This window comes from Achroia grisella, unplaced genomic scaffold (genome assembly GCF_030625045.1).
Source record: "Achroia grisella isolate CSIRO2021 unplaced genomic scaffold, CSIRO_AGI_Agris_v1 utg2156, whole genome shotgun sequence".
Lineage (NCBI taxonomy): Eukaryota > Metazoa > Arthropoda > Insecta > Lepidoptera > Pyralidae > Achroia > Achroia grisella.
In genome coordinates, this window is record NW_026712714.1 from 1,474,277 (window position 1) to 1,491,177 (window position 16,901).

At 33.3% G+C, this 16,901-nt stretch overlaps 2 protein-coding genes across 2 annotated transcripts; one reads left to right on the forward strand and one right to left on the reverse strand.

The window, feature by feature from the left end:
- Nucleotides 1–707: 707 nt before the first annotated feature.
- Nucleotides 708–4,936, reverse strand: LOC131842328 (protein dj-1beta-like). The gene is made up of 6 exons (XM_059190866.1): nucleotides 4,800–4,936; nucleotides 3,764–3,872; nucleotides 3,170–3,289; nucleotides 2,064–2,178; nucleotides 1,513–1,664; nucleotides 708–867 (listed from the first exon to the last, which is right to left on the reverse strand). The coding sequence occupies exons 1-6, from the start codon at nucleotides 4,898–4,900 to the stop codon at nucleotides 763–765; spliced, it is 702 nt and encodes a 233-aa protein (XP_059046849.1). The 5' UTR covers nucleotides 4,901–4,936; the 3' UTR covers nucleotides 708–762.
- An 811-nt stretch (nucleotides 4,937–5,747) lies between these two features.
- On the forward strand, nucleotides 5,748–13,970 carry LOC131842285 (zinc finger and SCAN domain-containing protein 2-like). Its single transcript, XM_059190821.1, has 3 exons — nucleotides 5,748–6,089; nucleotides 6,648–7,518; nucleotides 11,925–13,970. Exons 1-3 carry the CDS (start codon nucleotides 6,018–6,020, stop codon nucleotides 13,238–13,240), a joined length of 2,259 nt encoding a protein of 752 aa, XP_059046804.1. The 5' UTR covers nucleotides 5,748–6,017; the 3' UTR covers nucleotides 13,241–13,970.
- Nucleotides 13,971–16,901: the final 2,931 nt, after the last annotated feature.

Here is a 16,901-nt window from a genome sequence, read left to right on the forward strand (position 1 = left end):
TAAGTGTACGCGGGAGGAAGCTCCTCTGAAACAGCACTGTCCGAGACCACTTAGGTTCTAGCGTGAATTCCTGTCCCTATGTACAGTTATTACAGTTTTTTTTAATAAATAGTTGTTTCCGCTCCAGTCTCCACTATTTTGACACAGTTTAGACACGGCAGTGCTTAGTACACAATATTGGATTTGTCTTACTAGCCATTATTAAATGCAATAATTATTTTGATGTATCTATGTAACTGTGTCCCATAGTACTGTTTGTGACGTGCGAGGATTCCAATTAGCGACCAGCGGGAGTAAGGTCAAACCGATACAGCACAGGCCGTAAATTATATTTACTACATGATATCCGTCAATATTCTAACACTATGACGATATGTACCTACTGATCTAATTTTGGATATTTTTCTTCGGAGATTTCCGGAGATCATCCCGAATATTCAAACTCACAAACTTTACCTTTAAAACATAAACATTATCACCGTAAATATCACGTTTATAATAATATAAATATTATCTCCATCATAGGGCCCCTCCCTATGATGGAGATATTCAGTGACTATGAAAAGGCTGATACAGAAGTGTGTATAACTCTAAAAATAAAAGATAATTTATAAACAATGTTTTATTAGAGCCATAACAGATCGAAAAATAAATTATACTTTATATATGAATGTTACACTTAAACTAACAGTGTAGGTTTTTTCATATACATAAAGTACACAATATTATAGATTTATACATATGAGATAATAGCGAATATAATTAATAACCGGTGATGATCATGCCCTTCTCCACTGCATCAGCCTTTTCTTTGTTGGTCAGCAGCGCAATTAGCGTCAGTCCAAACCAGTACGCTGTTCCGGGTCCCTGGAAAAAAAAAATTTTTTTTTCGGACTGCTCTAATGCTGTTGGCAGCAGCAGGCGTTTACAGCTTCACCGGACGATAGGGGCGAGTGCAGATGGCACTCCAAACCCGCGGAAGGACTTATGGAGTGACTGAAGGCCAACTCCTGCCTGAACAGGTGTAACACTAGCCCGCTATAGGTGGTAACGTTACTTGAAAATTTGACATTTACACCTGTCAATTTAGTCTCCGGGATTAAATTCAAAAATCATTTTTTCATGTAGGACATTTTAGCCGCTTATGAACGTCAAGTTTTTACATTACAATTTTTTTGCCCTACAGTCCAGTTCGGTATATAGATCCAATTGAGAAAAACTGGCAAGAAACTCGATTGAATTACTTTTTTTTTAAAAGCCAGTTTATTTACAATGCATAGGTATTTATATAGGTGTCTATGTCTAACATTAAATGAAAATCCCGTACATGAAAATCTATTGCCATGCACGCTCGTCATTCAAGTAATCGTTTAGTAAGTAAGTAATAGGCCTTGCTATTAAAATTGCGATTGCTTGTAAAAAACATACTATACGTAAAATCCATTGTTATACAAGTCTCCGTAGTTTCTGTCAGCTCCTGCAAGTCACAAATGATATAAGACAATATCTCACCCTGCTGGTCACAATGTTACCATCCACGACCACCCTCTCGCCCTCCACGTACTGGTAGTCGCCGGGCACGCCTGCGATCTTGTCTTTGGTTGTCGGATATGACGTCACACGTTTGCCTTGAGCCACGCCGTGCGCAACGAACGCCGTCGGAGCTGTTTGTAGAAATATTAAGTATCTCTAATATATAAAATTCTTGTTACAGTGATAGTTGCAATACACCTTGGCGGATTTTGATAAAATTTTATATGTACATTCGGTACGTCTGAGAATAGGTTGTTATCTATTTTTTAAAGCCGGGTCATTGGGCTCCCTTAAATATGGTACGAGTGCAGTGATGGCTGGCTCATCCGTCATACTCGTGAACGAGTGCTGCTTGTAGAGACTGGTCTGCTCTTATCACTGCAAAATCTAAATGAAACAAGTAAATAAAATCGTTAAAATTTAGAAATGCGGAAGATAGTGTCAGAATCGATGGTTGCTTACCATCGGAATAACAGCTAAATAGCTTGACCACAGAGCCTATAAATGCAGCGTATTGCTGTGACACTTACCAGCACAAATGGCAGCGACGATCTTGCCAGCCTTCTCGTGTTCTTTCAAAAGTGTACCCACCACACTGGACTTGGAGAGGCGGTCCGACCCCTCCAGGCCACCAGGCAGAATTACCTACATACAGAAAATTACATATTATCATTAATATCATATAAGAAAGGAAAACAAAAATAATGGCCTTTACTTTTTGATACATATAGTACAACAGGAAGTATAAACTATTAATATATGTTTTTTTTACGGCAAAAATACGGCTTTTTTACGCCTGAAGGAATTGGGATGATATTTTTTATGTTATGTTACATAATGGGCATATATATGTTAAAGATGTGTACAAAATATACTTTATGCTACGTTTACATTCAGCTGCTTCCCCTGCCACTTGCGCTGCCGGAAATATTGCCGGGCGACAACTGTGCGAGAGGGCTGAATGTAAAAACACGCTTCCAGTCCTTAGACTCGCGCACGAAAAACCGACAATCGAGGGAGCGCCGGGCAGCGCGAGTGGCAGCGCCAATGGCATGGGAAATATCGTGTTTACACTCTCGCGCTGCTCACTTCCCTGCCCACGCGGACTGAGTGTAAATTGGGCATAAATGCGAAAATCATAATTTTTCTATTCTATTCGATTCTTTATGATACTTTCAATATCTACAATGGGGGGGAAAGGGGATTGTTAGTAATGTGGACTTAATAACCCATTACTAGCAATGTACCATGTCAGGTTGACCTCCACGCGTTCATCTTATCATCTTCCACTGGTGCCCCGCCAGCGTAAACCGTTAGCGCAGGCGGGTGCACCATTCCATTAACATCCTTAAAAAAAATATCTACAATGCAATGAGTTACATTAAACATCTATTATCAGATGGCGTTGTATAGATGCTTTATTTATTGGCATCGTTTGGATACCAACTTACTAATATTAAAAATACGAAAGTAACTCTGAGATCTGTCTGTCGCGCTTTCACACTAACACTGCTGAACTGATTTAACAGTTAAAATTTGGTACACAAACCCTGATGACATAGGCTACTTTTTTATGTGAAAAATGGGTTCTAAGGGTCTGAAAGGAAAATGGAAGGTTGTCAAAACGCAAACTTACAGCATCATACTGAGGATTCTCTGCGAGTGCATCCGCCAGTGACTTGTCAGGTACCACAGTCACTTGCCTGGAGCACAGCACTGGACTGTTACCATCCAGACCTGCTAATGTCACTGTCACCTGCAATTAGAAATCATGTTGTAGAAGACGGCTGTTGATTGTGAGTTTTGTTTCTTTATCCATCCATATATTGTTACATCTGTATTGTAATTATGTTATTTTTGTAATTGGTATATATAATTTATCTACCCCTCAGTTTACCCATGATCATGGCGATTAAACACTACCTGAATTATCATGAAAAACTTAATCAAAATATTGGGAAATGCACTTTAAAGTCAATATGACAAGATTTGTTATTTTTGAGGCAATACAGTTTTGTTATGTACTAAATATATGTATATGTATAAATAAATATATACATATGCAACTACTTGATAAGTCTTGTATTTCATAACATTTGTGGCTTATAAATGGCACAAAATGAATTTGTTAGATTTTTTTATTTCTTCATCTATATTATAAGCATCTAACTTGACTGCAGCACATGCCACAGCTTAATAATGCAATAACTACCTAACAAGTGAAACTTACACCAGCTCTTCGGAGCATATCCACAGTGATGATGGTCTCCATCTCCTCAGCGCCTTGGGCAAGGATGACCAGTGCTGATTTCGACATGTCTGATGTTGTAGTTCTTAGTCTAAAATTTAGAAATACTGGTATTTTTATAGCATCAAAGAATTTATTGAATTTAGTAATTTTATGCTAACTAATAATTATACATGCCAATAATTCTAATGACATAAATTTAATCATTTATAAAAAATTGCATGCCTTCAATTTTCATTGCATTTCGGTGTATGTTCCATATTTATATTCATATGCATACAGTATAAAACAGTTATTTCAATATTACAAACAGACACTCCAATTTTATTTATATGTATAGATGTATATATATGGTATGCTGTACCCAACTATGTTAACAGTATATACTAGGGCACTAATGGCAGATGATAGGATGACCATGGTCAGAAAAGTTAGCCCTTCATGGTGAATGATAAGGAATTAATGATAATTGTTTCCAATGGATGGATGGAGGAGGACAATGACCTACAATGGTATTAGGACTTAACACCTTGTGGTATTTTCTCCCAGTCAACCATAGAGCAAACAGAGATTTGTATGTATAGTCCATTTAAAAATAAAAATGTAAAAATTATGAATAAGATTTAATATACATAAATATTATGTATGGACACATACTACATAAAATTTAATAAATAATTACATAAACACAATATTCATAAATAATGCCGAATCGTTATAATCTTGTCTAAAAACATGACTCTATTGAATAGCTGAACAGGCAAGTGTACCATACCATTATCATCCAATAAAAATAAAAACAAAATGAGTAAGTTCAGGGGGAATGGATTCTGTAATGGAGACCAGTGCCATTGTTAGCAATGTACCGTCAGTTCAACACAGTCCCAGCCTTAAAAACTGGTAAATTCGGTACGACCATGGTAAAATAAACTAGAATTACGCCGGCTAAGTTATGGAGGTTATTGTATTTACGTACTTTTCAATATTTTTAATTTAGGATCAGTAAGTTTAAATTTACCTTGTATTCAGTTGATATTTATATATTCCACTTCTAATAAGAAGTTTTGGTGAGATTGGGACTACGATATTGCTAATGCAAATAATTCTGGAAAGAAACATGAATAAAAATAAATAATTATGAAAATAACTGACAGCCTAAATTTGAGACTGACAGTTAATTTCATAAGTCTATTGGTTTCATAATTCCATTTACATTTTTTCTGTAAAGTGGAATAAAAATATAATTGTATTGTAATTTTTATGGGATAATAATAATAGTAAATTAACCAGCTATTAAAAGCTGTTTATTATAGTGTGAATGAAAAGTGAGTAGAGTATATATAATTCCTGAATAGAAGTATGATAACTTCTGAACGAAAATATAAATAGAGTTATTGTTGTCTATTGCGAGGCTAAGTATTGCTATAAGAAAGCTTTTATTTACATTAATATTTATATTTATAATTAAATATACCAATCGAATCAACACCTTTTAAATTATTTTTAACGGTTGTTTACATTTATATTATGTCACAAAATGTTTATCAGGATAAATTCGATATGAGAGTACAAGTGAGAATGTAATGTCAATAATAACAAAATACCCTTGTCACAAAATAAATATCTTTACTTATATTATAATAATTATATAAAACTAAAACTTGCAGTTGTAACCCAGCCTTTGCGTTAAATATATTTTATAGATCAAAAATACCATAAAAAGTTTTAAGGTAACTTAAGTTTTATGGTAATTTTTTAAACTTTTAGTTTAAAACCTTCTGAGTAGAAGGTAATAGTGAAATTTGCGCCTATAAGTATAACAAAATATAATATATAAGTAACTAAACCGCCATTTTTAAATAATTAATGATTAGGTTACCTTCTCAGTTGGGATATTTCAGTTACTAGTAACACTGAATGATGTTCTGTGAAATCTTCTTGTCTGTGGTAAAGTCGCTTCCTTTCTTTCGCTTTTTAACGTCAAGTGAATAGAATTTTTATATTTTTATCCTTAAAACTTACAATTTCCTACTGTAACAATTAGACGAAACATGTAATTTTGTGACTTGTAAAATTATTTTTTCTATATACTTAGGTACATCTCTGTACGGTCAATTTGATTTAAATTATGAATGTTAGGTTATGAACAGAACGTTACAGGAATTCAGGATGAAATATTTTTCTTATTAAATTAGGTGTATGTGTACAATAAAAGAAGCCGCATCGTTAAAACACAATGGATTTCGTGAAGAGAGAAGACCAACATGTCCTGGACGAAGAAAATAGGGCTTTCAAGTACGCGGATATCGTAAGTTCTTTGTCATATTTTTTTTATAAGAGTTATCAACGTTCTGTCGTTTTATTGGTGAAAATGTGTAATGTAGAGTCTACAAAAAAGGTGATGGAAATTAATTCATAATGTAGCACTATTCCTTTATGAACAATTAATAAGAATGACCATTAGCAATTACTGAGGATAATTTTATAGTTTTACAATTAGCAAGTATATTTTTTTATGTTATTAATATATGCGTCTTGTCCTTAGTTCCATTTTGTTAAGTAAAGTTATTTAAATAAACTAACAGATATGTAAACATTTTGCTATTTAAACAAAATGGTGGTATTGTTTATTTGATTCAGTGATTAGCTTTTGTTTGGGGTAATATTCAGATTGAAAATAAAAACTATGCTCACATATATATATATATATCCTTGAAATAATAATTAAAAAAAACAAAAATAATTTAATCATGTTTATATAATATTCATTTTAGCTTCTTATGAATGTCAAATTTTTTAAAATATTATTTTAATTTTTTTCCATGTGTAATTTATATAAACTAAATAGATTAATATGGATTTTCAGCTACAAAAGCCATTTCAAATGGAAGCACCAGACCAGCACACACCAATATCCATGGAACAGCTACATCAGGTCATGCAAACATCCCTAAACAACTCCTTAGTTCACAACTTCCAACTGCCATTATCGCCTCGTCAGATGTCCACACTGATGCTGAAGACTAATCACTTGAGTAGAAGTCTAAATTTCAATGAAATACCAGGGTACTTACAACGGAACTTTTCAGATGCAGATCTCGTTCACAACTTAGCCAATGAGCTACCACAGAACTTAAGACATGAAGATTTGATTATCAATAGAAACTTGGATATACAATTGGCAAGGAATTTGTCAAATGAATTGGAACTACAGAATGGTTTGGCCCAAACATTGGCGCAGCAATTAAATGAGCAGGACTTAAGAATTGGTGATGTTCTACCACAGAATATGAGGCATGAAGTATCTCATGATTTGAATCATGAATTAGATCTCTCGCATCATTTGAATAGAAATATTGATCAAGACATTTTGGCTCATGAATCGAGAAGAATGTCCATGGTGCAGTGTGCTCAAGACAATCATTTATTGGAGCAAAATTTCTCACATGCGTTGGAGCAAAATTTGGCCCAAAGATTGGATCAAAATTTAGCTCAACGATTGGATCAAAATCTGGTCCAACGATTGGACCAAAGTTTAGTACAGAGGTTGGACCAAGCGATAGCCCAAAGAATGGGTCAAAGACTGGTCGCTACGAATATGAACGGTCATGAGAGTCAAAGGTTAGAAGGTGACCATTTATTACCGATGCCATTCCATATAAAATCTGAACAGGACGATGACAGTTATTTCTATGATAATATGAGTCAAGGGATGCCAAATGTAAATGGATTGAATGGTAAGTTTTTTCTTAAAATCACATATATATCTTATACTAGCTGTGCCTGCGCTTTCACCCTCATACATTTATGAATTACTCCCCGACCTCCAAACATTGTTTCGCCATATAAATTAACATAGCATTTAAAAATAGGGGTTGGTGATAGAAGGGAAGTAAATTTAGGTTTGAATGTATTTTCTAATGCCACATTATAAAATTTCAGTATATTTGTGGTAACAGTTCAGTATATATCTAGTTGAATCAGTCTCATTCTAAACAATTGTCTATTTATTCAAACTACATTTCTCTCAGTGGTTGAAATCTATTCCCAATTTGACCTCAGCCTTTAACAATAAACAAGAGCAATATATATATGTGTCAAATACATGGTACTGGGGGTAAAGGGGATTGTTAGTAATGTGGATCGATAACCCCATTGCTAGCAATGTACCATGTCAGGTTGACCTCCACGCGGTTCACCCTGGAAACCATCGTGTTAAATTCCTGGTGAATTTGTCACGATGGGCTAACTGACCTGACCTCATGCTCATCTTATCATCTTCCACTGGTGCCCCGCCAGCATAAACCGTTAGCGCAGGCGGGTGCACCATTCCATTATCAACCCTCAAAAAAAATACATGGTACTGTGTATCATGGTTTTTTTTATTGATTTAATGTATTTATTCTGCATAATTAAAAAAAATATTAAAATTCTGCTATCTTTAACATTGTAACACGAGAATTTTATGTATAAGATGTTAGCATCCATTTGAATCAGTTTTGTTATAAACAATTGGCTATTTATTCAAATGAGTTTAACTATGACCTATGAAATTACAAAGCTATCTATTGACCTTGCCTCCAGCTTGATCTAAAATTATCTCATAATATTTATTTGTTACGCGTGTTTGTGTCCGCGTGGAATTTAACTTTATTTTTCTAAAATAAAAGTAACCTAAGTTACACATCCTCCTATAATTACCCAAATTTAATCTTTATTTATTTTAATTATACACTTTATTGCACCAATTACAGAACAAAAACAAAAACAAAAACAATTAAAATAGAAAATATACATTGATGCAAAAGGCGGTCTTATCGCTAAGCAATCTCTTCCAGAATACCTTTAGGTGGATAGAGAAATAAAAATAAGAACGTATTACAGTTATGAATATTCTCATTTGAAAGGAGTAAGAGCAGAACTTCTCGTAAGATCTTCTCAGCTGAAACTACATTCCGAATACACGGTAGACTTTATTAATTACTAGCTGTACCCGCGACTTCTTCCGCGTGGAATTTAACAAAAAAAATATGATATCGCCTATTGTTTTCAGTGGGGGATGGGGCCCTTTATACCCTGGGCTGCAGCCCATAAAGCCCGTAGGAAGATCCGCCACTGGCCTTAGTCATGATGCATATATATTGTTTTTACTCAATAGCAGTATTTACCATTAACTATTAATCATAGTTCAATATTTGTGGAGATAAATGAAACGCCATGATTCAATTTTCACATCTCTAAATCCATAATGTCTTCATATTTACATTCTTCAATATAATTAGCAGCTTCAACTTTTCAATATTATCTTCTTTGGTCTCCATTTTTAACAAAAATAATAAATGTATTGTATTTTCCAATAAGATCTATCTATATATCTATTGTGTCTATGTGGGCACATGGACACAATAGAAATAGAAATAATCTTTGTTCAAATAAACTTAATATAAGCACTTTTGAATAGTCAATTTTTTTTAATCTACCGCTCATTCGGAATGCAGACTCATCACAAGAAGAATGAACAAGAAACTTGTGTGTTGCTCTTTTAAATAAATATTGATTAACTTATATTTAATTAACAACAAGGATTAGGCATGCGACAATCAACATAGAAACCGCTAGGCACTTAATCTCTGTTCAATAGATAACATTGTCATAATCAAATACAGGCGAATTATATGTGTGAGACGAAACAATGGACTATAATGACACAAACATTTGTATTTTTATATTGTCCTGGGTGTTTTATATGTATATGGTTTTAAAAAAAAATATTATTAATGTCGTTAAGGACCATTAACAATTATTATAATATTATTATTATTATTATTATTATAGAAAACAATACTGCTATTGTTATAGTTTTAATATTATTAATAAGTACATTAATATATTATAATATTAGTCCTATCATCATATATTTACAGTTCTATCATCTTACACCGGTGAATATCGTTAGCGCAGGCGAGTGCACCATACCATTATCATCCATTTAAAAAAATCTGACTGGAATGTCGTTCCACACCTTGTTATGATGCAATACACGTAATTTTCATATACATGTGACATTTTAACCTTTTGTAGTCAATAAAGGTCAAATATCTCTGGTCTAAGCTCACATATTTGCTTAGAAAATTATATATTTTTAATAGAAATAATCTTTATTCAAATAAACTCAATACAAGCACTTTTGATTTTACTTATTCGGAACGCAGATTCGTCATAAGAAGAATGAGCAAGAAACTTATGTGTTGCTCTTTTAAATAAATGTTGTTTTAAATAAATTTACATTAACAAGGATTAGGCATGCAACAATCAACATAGAAACCGCACTTAATCTCTGTTCGATCAGATAACATTGTCAGCGCTATGAATTTTAAGTTAGAAATTTTCTACAAAAACATTATTCTCATATATAAATTCTTCAATTTTATAATAAGCTTTTTTACAAAAAATTTTATAAGACATTTACGTAGATATCTTCCACTTTAAAATTTTACCTCAAGGTTTTCTTTTCACAAATACTAGTTCCAGCCTTTGTCTTCACTCGCGCGTTACAATATAATCATAAATATTAATTATTTTATAATACAATGGTGGAATGATAATGAAAAGAATTCAATAACGTCATAGTCGAATTGCATACATTATTCATTAGATAGATGTTAGAAAAACATTATTATATTAAATTTACATTTTAATAAATATAAAACTTATATAAATTCTGAGTGTTGAAGTAATATTATAGTACTAGCTAGCTACTCGCCCCGGCTTCGTACGGGGGTACATGTATTATATATATATATATATATATATATATATATATATATAATACTAGACTCCTCTTGTATGACGTTATCATCATTCGCAGCCCGGAAGAAAAATCGCTCCCCAAAATCCACGACGATCGGTCCTGCGCTGCTCGCATCCAATGCCTTCCCGCGATCTTGACCAGATCGTCGGTCCACCTTGCTGGAGGCCTTCCCACGCTGCGTCTTCCGGATGGGATGTGGGATGTACATGTATTATACATATAATCCAGGAAGGATTTAATATTTTGTCTCTAATGAATTAGTGCTAGTTGGTAGTTTGTATTCATACAGGCCTATGGCTCACCTACTGACCTGTTTCGCACAGGAGTGTATTTTGTTGCCATTGAAATATTATGTGACATCAGGTAATAATTCTTCCTGCATTTTGAATCACTCTATAATACATGTACATACTTATATATAATATATATAAACCTTCCTCTTGAATCACTCTATCTATTAAAAAAACCGCGTTTTAAAATATATTATTTAGAATAGTATTTTTAAAGATTTAAGCATACATAGGGACGGACAGACAGCGACAGCGACTTTGTTTTATACTATGTAAGATGATAATAAAACTACAAAAAATACTTTCTCTAAAGCAGTGATTCCCAAAGTGGTCTATATCGACCCCTAGGGGTCTATGACAAACTGCAAGGGGACTACGACAACGGTCATCTTATTTTACTTTATGTTTTTAACACTATACTTTACTACAGGTAGAAATTTACAAAAAAATCAATTCCAGGTAAGAATGTGGGGTTACCCTCTTCTTTGTCCAACCTGTTCCCAGTTTATCTGGGGTCGGGTCGCCCTGTACATCTGCGCCAGAGAACTCTGTTCTGGGTTGTCTGTATATGGGGGGTTACCCATAACCGAAATATATGGGAAGGGGTCTACGCCAAAAGTTTGGGATCCTTTGCTTTAAAGCCTTTGCTTAACAAAATATACTTTGGTATATAACATGTCAATAGCTGACAATGTCTAACACTATATCTTATTAATATTATAAACGCGAAAGTTTGTGAGTATGGATGGATGTTTGTTACTCTTTCCCGCAAAAACTACTGAAGGGATTTTCATGAAACTACTGTAGGATAGCTTATACATCAAAATAACAAATAGGCTATAAACTTCACACGGGTGTAACCAGCGGGCACAGCTAGTACATACATAAAAAATACAGATTTGTAGCAAAAAATATATGTAAGTCTGTTTAATTCGAGTATTTGTACCAAATATTCCCTGACGATTCAAGATAGAATAAAATTCTTAACTATATTTGATAAGAAATGTGTTGATTTGTTTTTAATTAATTGATCTGTTTGCAGGCCAAGTACACTCAGAGACAGCCCAGGGAAGTCAGGCTGTGCACCAAGATAGTCAAATATACGCAGTTTACAATAACCAAATACAAAATGTACCTGCTAACAACCCTATAGATTTATATTCCCGTCCCCAAAATTACGCACAAAACTATATATCAAACGTAACCAGAGACAATCCCCAAAATCTAGTCATCCATAGACAATTCGAGAACGCCAGCCCGTACGCGGAGGAGTTGAAAAAACCGCGTCCAACTGAAAATGGCGGGAAAGATGACAGCACGAAAACAGAAGAGCCAAAGGAAAATTTGAAGCCCACAGACCAAAATAAAATATATTATGCAGAGTACAATCCTAATGTCCAATACACGGATAGCATCGAAAAGAATGAGAACGATTCGAGCGCTCAAAACAAATTGTCTACGGAAGATTTGTCTATGGATATTATTAAGGGTGAGTACATATGTTACAAATGTAACGTTATATTTTCGTCTAAACGGCTTTTGAGACAGCATTCGAAAACATGTTTAGAGGATAGTGAACAGAGCGAGAAATTAGGTAAATTCGGCTGTTCACAATGCTCCTACAGATGTCAGTCACCCGCCATTTTGAAAATTCACGAACGCACCCACACAGGCGAGAAGCCATTTTCGTGTAACTTTTGTGATTACAAGTCAGGCCAAAAGAATAACGTAGCTAAACATATATTAGTACATATGAAGGAGAAACCTTTCCGGTGTCAGTACTGTAACTATCGCTGCGCACAAAAAAACAATTTAGTTGTACACGAACGGACACATACCGGATATAAACCTTTCGGGTGCCCGTACTGCGATTATAGAACGGTGCAGAAGCCCAATTTAGTCAAACACATGTACCTCCACACGGACCAGAAGCCGTTCAGTTGCGATTTATGTAGTTACCGTTGCGTTCAAAAGACCAATTTAACGAAACACAAACAGAGACATCTGAATGAGAAAGATGGTGACAAAGTAGATATAAAAAGTCAAGTGAAACCGTATCGGCCGAGGCAGAAATCCGTGAAATGTCCGCATTGTCCGTACAGATGCGTCCAAAAAGCGAGTTTAGAGAAGCATATAATTTTTAAGCACTCCGAAGCTCCTCTAGAGCAGGACACTCAAGATGAAGGTTTGAATTTGATGAAAAACACCAATGAGAATGAAGCCATACAGAATTTGAGCGTGAGGAAAGATGAGCAAGTTGATAACACGTGTTACAACGGCTTCCTTGATGTTATGAAGAAGAATGAGTTAGTCGGAATGGGGAAGAATGAGTTGATCGGAGTGGGGAAGAATTTATAAGCGCTTGTTTTCGGTGGAAATTGTATATAGTCTTGTTATATTGGTTTTAGCTTAATATTGTTTTAATTCCGAATGGATTCCAATTAGTAATATTAAGTAATCGAATAATGTTAATGAATTATGCATAAGTATAATATATGCAATGAAATAAGCATGCGTGTGGTCTGGAATTACTTAATTTGAAATGAAGAGATTTGATATATATTTTGTTCCATAAAGAAAAAACAATCTTGAGACATAGCATGGGACAACGAGAGTAAATTGCAAAAACAAGTATAAAAAGAATTGCAAAATTAACAGAAAAAAGACTATCGAATTTAGAACATCCCGCTTTTTTAAGTTGGTTGAGAAGTTATTATGCCTTAACACTTTTCGTTATTTTTTTACATGGATTTGTGACATGGATCTTAAGGACTTCTCAAACTGTACTTATTTAGACAAATTGTTATTCTGAAGAAATATGATCGATGTTTGATATATTCTTAAAATAATTGTCTATAAATAATACACGAAAATTTTCTTTACCCATATAATTTTCTTGTATTATTTGTCGAAATCATGCAACAAAGTGCATATTAAAGCAGTTTAAAAGTTACTAGGCAATATGACACATTTGTTAAATAAAGGGCTAACTATAGCTTAACAAAAATGATTTTTAAACAGTTGACATTAAAATCTTTAAATTGTCTTTGAAAGCATAGATAATGATTGGTGCATTGCGTATCTGTGAAGATGAAGCGAAGATGAGAATGTTAATATTGTCTTTATATTCTATACTAGTTTTTTTCTTTTTACTTGCGGCAACACCGTTTATTCACTGGTCCCTTAAAGAGTATTTAAAAATGTTAATCCTTATGATATACAAAAAACTTATGTTCCAAATACCAGATTTATGGACTTGTTAGTTTTGGCTGTGAGTCAGCCGGGACATATGATATAGATTCTTAGGTCAGGTCAGACAAAATGTCAAGATTGACTTAGAAAAATCGCAACTTTGTAATACAACTTTTGTAAGAGTTGCTGGAACTACAAGCTCCAATACTGTTGACAATGTTATATTCTTAAAGAGTCCGTATCTATATTTTTTTAATAGAAAGTCAAATCGAACAAAATATGAAATATAAATAAACATATTTTAGATTGTATGTTATTTTTAAGATGAAATGGTTGTTTTGTGATAAATAATATCGATATTTAATATTGAAATGACGGAGTGTTGTGATGCAGTGGCGTCCCCATTTTTACTTTTTAATCCAAACTAGCAACCGTCTCGCTCGGATGCAGTTATTTGAGGTATATATATATATATTTTTATATAACAATTAATATCCTTTACTCGTTTATAATGTGACCAATATATAATTTGATGTGTTTTTTTATATAACAATTTATAGAACGCGTTACTGGCTGATAATATGACCAATAAATAATTTGGTAAATAAAAACAAAGTAGTCTGTTACAGTCTGTGAAATTTTAAACATATGTTAAGGGAGTATTGTAGAGGGGATAAAATATGCATTGGAAATTTAATTATATGTTCAAGACTGTACGATTGATTTTTGTTTGCATTATATGCACTCAAGAGATACCGATTTGAAAATTCACCTAAACAAAATGAGATTATCAGCGAGTAATAGGAGTTGCATTTTATATAAAAAAATTAAATGATTTTATTGGCTTAATTTAAAAGTTCCTTGATCACATAAAATGCATTTATTAAATTGTACTAGTTTCATTGGAAATTGAGTCATATTTATAAGACTGATAAGTTTTCTATTCAAATGTATAATAATGCGAAGGCCACGTGTGTCCGTACTAATATTTATAGATGCATTTAAAATAGGTTTTTTGGGCAATATTAAAGAAGCATATATTTTTAAGCACTCTCGAAGGTAAATTCAGAAAAAGATTGATTTAATGAAAAATTACAATTTGAATAAAACCCACAATTTGAGAAAACGAATATGTTAATAATACACTACAACGGCTTCCTCGACGTTATGAAGAATAGTGAGTTTGTCGGAGTGGGGAAGAATTTTAAGTGCTTTTTTTTGTAGTCCTATTAAATTGGTTTTAACTTAATAAACACACATAGGGGCGCACTGCATATTTTTGTAATATTTTTAGTAATTATTTTTACCTTTGGCTGTAGGCTGTGAATGGATTTACATGAAATAGAAATCGTTACCAAGAGATTGCGATGTAGTAATGTAATATGATCACTATTTGCATCACGCTTTGTATAAATATCGATTGAAACGTTGTTACGTTTGTTCGTAACGTTTTTAGCGTATTATATATATATTTCTTTTTGTATTGTTCTTTTTGTAATTAAATGCCGCTTACCAAAGTGTTTGTATTGTTTTATTTGAAGATTATTTGAAAACGTCCTTGAAGTGTAGCGGTTTAGCACACCGTCTTACTTCCAATGGTCGCGGGTTCGATTCCTCGCACGGTACAAACTATTGTATTCATGAGTATGATTGTTTGTATCGGTCTGGGTGTTTTCTATGTATAATATGTATGTATTTACAAAAAAAATCTGTGTATTTGTATCAGTTATCTAGTACCCGTAACACAAGCTTTAGCTAGCTTCTTAACTTGGGACTAGATAGCGCTGTGTGAATTATCCTGAGATTATTAATATTATTATTACAATGTCAGAAAAAGGTAGTCGGCCAGAGGAAGGCCGAAAAAGAGATGGATAGATTGTGTGAAAGTTTATAAGGTAAGAAAGAGAGTCATTAACGAGATGACTGCAAACAGGGATGAATGGAAGTGAAAAACATTACGACAACCACAAATAAATGGGGTACGGAAGAAGCAGATGATGATGGATATCGGATGAAAGAAACAACATAGATAATGGTAGATTAGTTTCTTCGGTAGAAACTTACCATAAACAATGTAAAACTTTTATCGACTGTCTTGTCGTTGATAATAACCTTTTATTTTTAGTACAGACATAATACTGTAAAAGTTGCTTTTAGTATATTTTGGTACCCATTCTTCAGTAGCTGTGTATAATTAATTTATGGATACCTGATAAAAATAGTACATATATTTCAATTTTGTATGGCGTAATAACATAGCGCCATCTAGTATTGAGTAGTTCCACAGTGTCAAACTAGTTTCATTACTGCCTTTTTACAGAGATATTATATGCTTATTGTTCTTTTTTTAAATATAGCACGGTTTTTTCTTTTAATTATGCATAAACACGATTACAGACTGTGAACTGACAAAATATAGTTTAACTACTTGACAACAGATGGCAGCACATGTATTTAAGATGCTTGATGATGATGATGATATTAAACGCTTTTGCACATTGATGGCTTAACTAAGCATCATGAAAGTCATAGTTGTATGTGACCTCCTGGCGCTAAAGCTGGATCCGCCCTTGGTTATGAGTTGTTTTCCAAAAATAATAATAATAATAATCTCAGGATTTTATTTATATATTTATCACCATACAGATTTTATTAATATTTTTATGGGTTCTAGATAACTGATACATATACATAGATTTTTTTTTGTAAATACATACATATTATACATAGAAAACACACAGATCGATAAAAACAATCATACTTATGAATACAAATGTTTGTGTTTTGCAAAAATAAATTAGATATATACCATCGGCCATAAAGCGGT

Bases quoted from the DNA above. Each gene is read 5' to 3' on its own strand.
- LOC131842285 (XM_059190821.1), top strand. From the start codon at position 6,018: ATGGATTTCGTGAAGAGAGAAGACCAACATGTCCTGGACGAAGAAAAT. The intron at 6,090-6,647 runs GTAAGTTCTTTG...ATGGATTTTCAG, and splicing joins CTTTCAAGTACGCGGATATC to CTACAAAAGCCATTTCAAAT. The intron at 7,519-11,924 runs GTAAGTTTTTTC...ATCTGTTTGCAG, and splicing joins AAATGTAAATGGATTGAATG to GCCAAGTACACTCAGAGACA.
- LOC131842328 (XM_059190866.1), bottom strand. From the start codon at position 4,900: ATGTTTCTTTCCAGAATTATTTGCATTAGCAATATCGTAGTCCCAATC. The intron at 2,179-3,169 runs GTAAGTTTGCGT...TTCTGTATGTAG, and splicing joins AGAATCCTCAGTATGATGCT to GTAATTCTGCCTGGTGGCCT. The intron at 1,665-2,063 runs GTAAGTGTCACA...TTCTACAAACAG, and splicing joins CGTCGCTGCCATTTGTGCTG to CTCCGACGGCGTTCGTTGCG.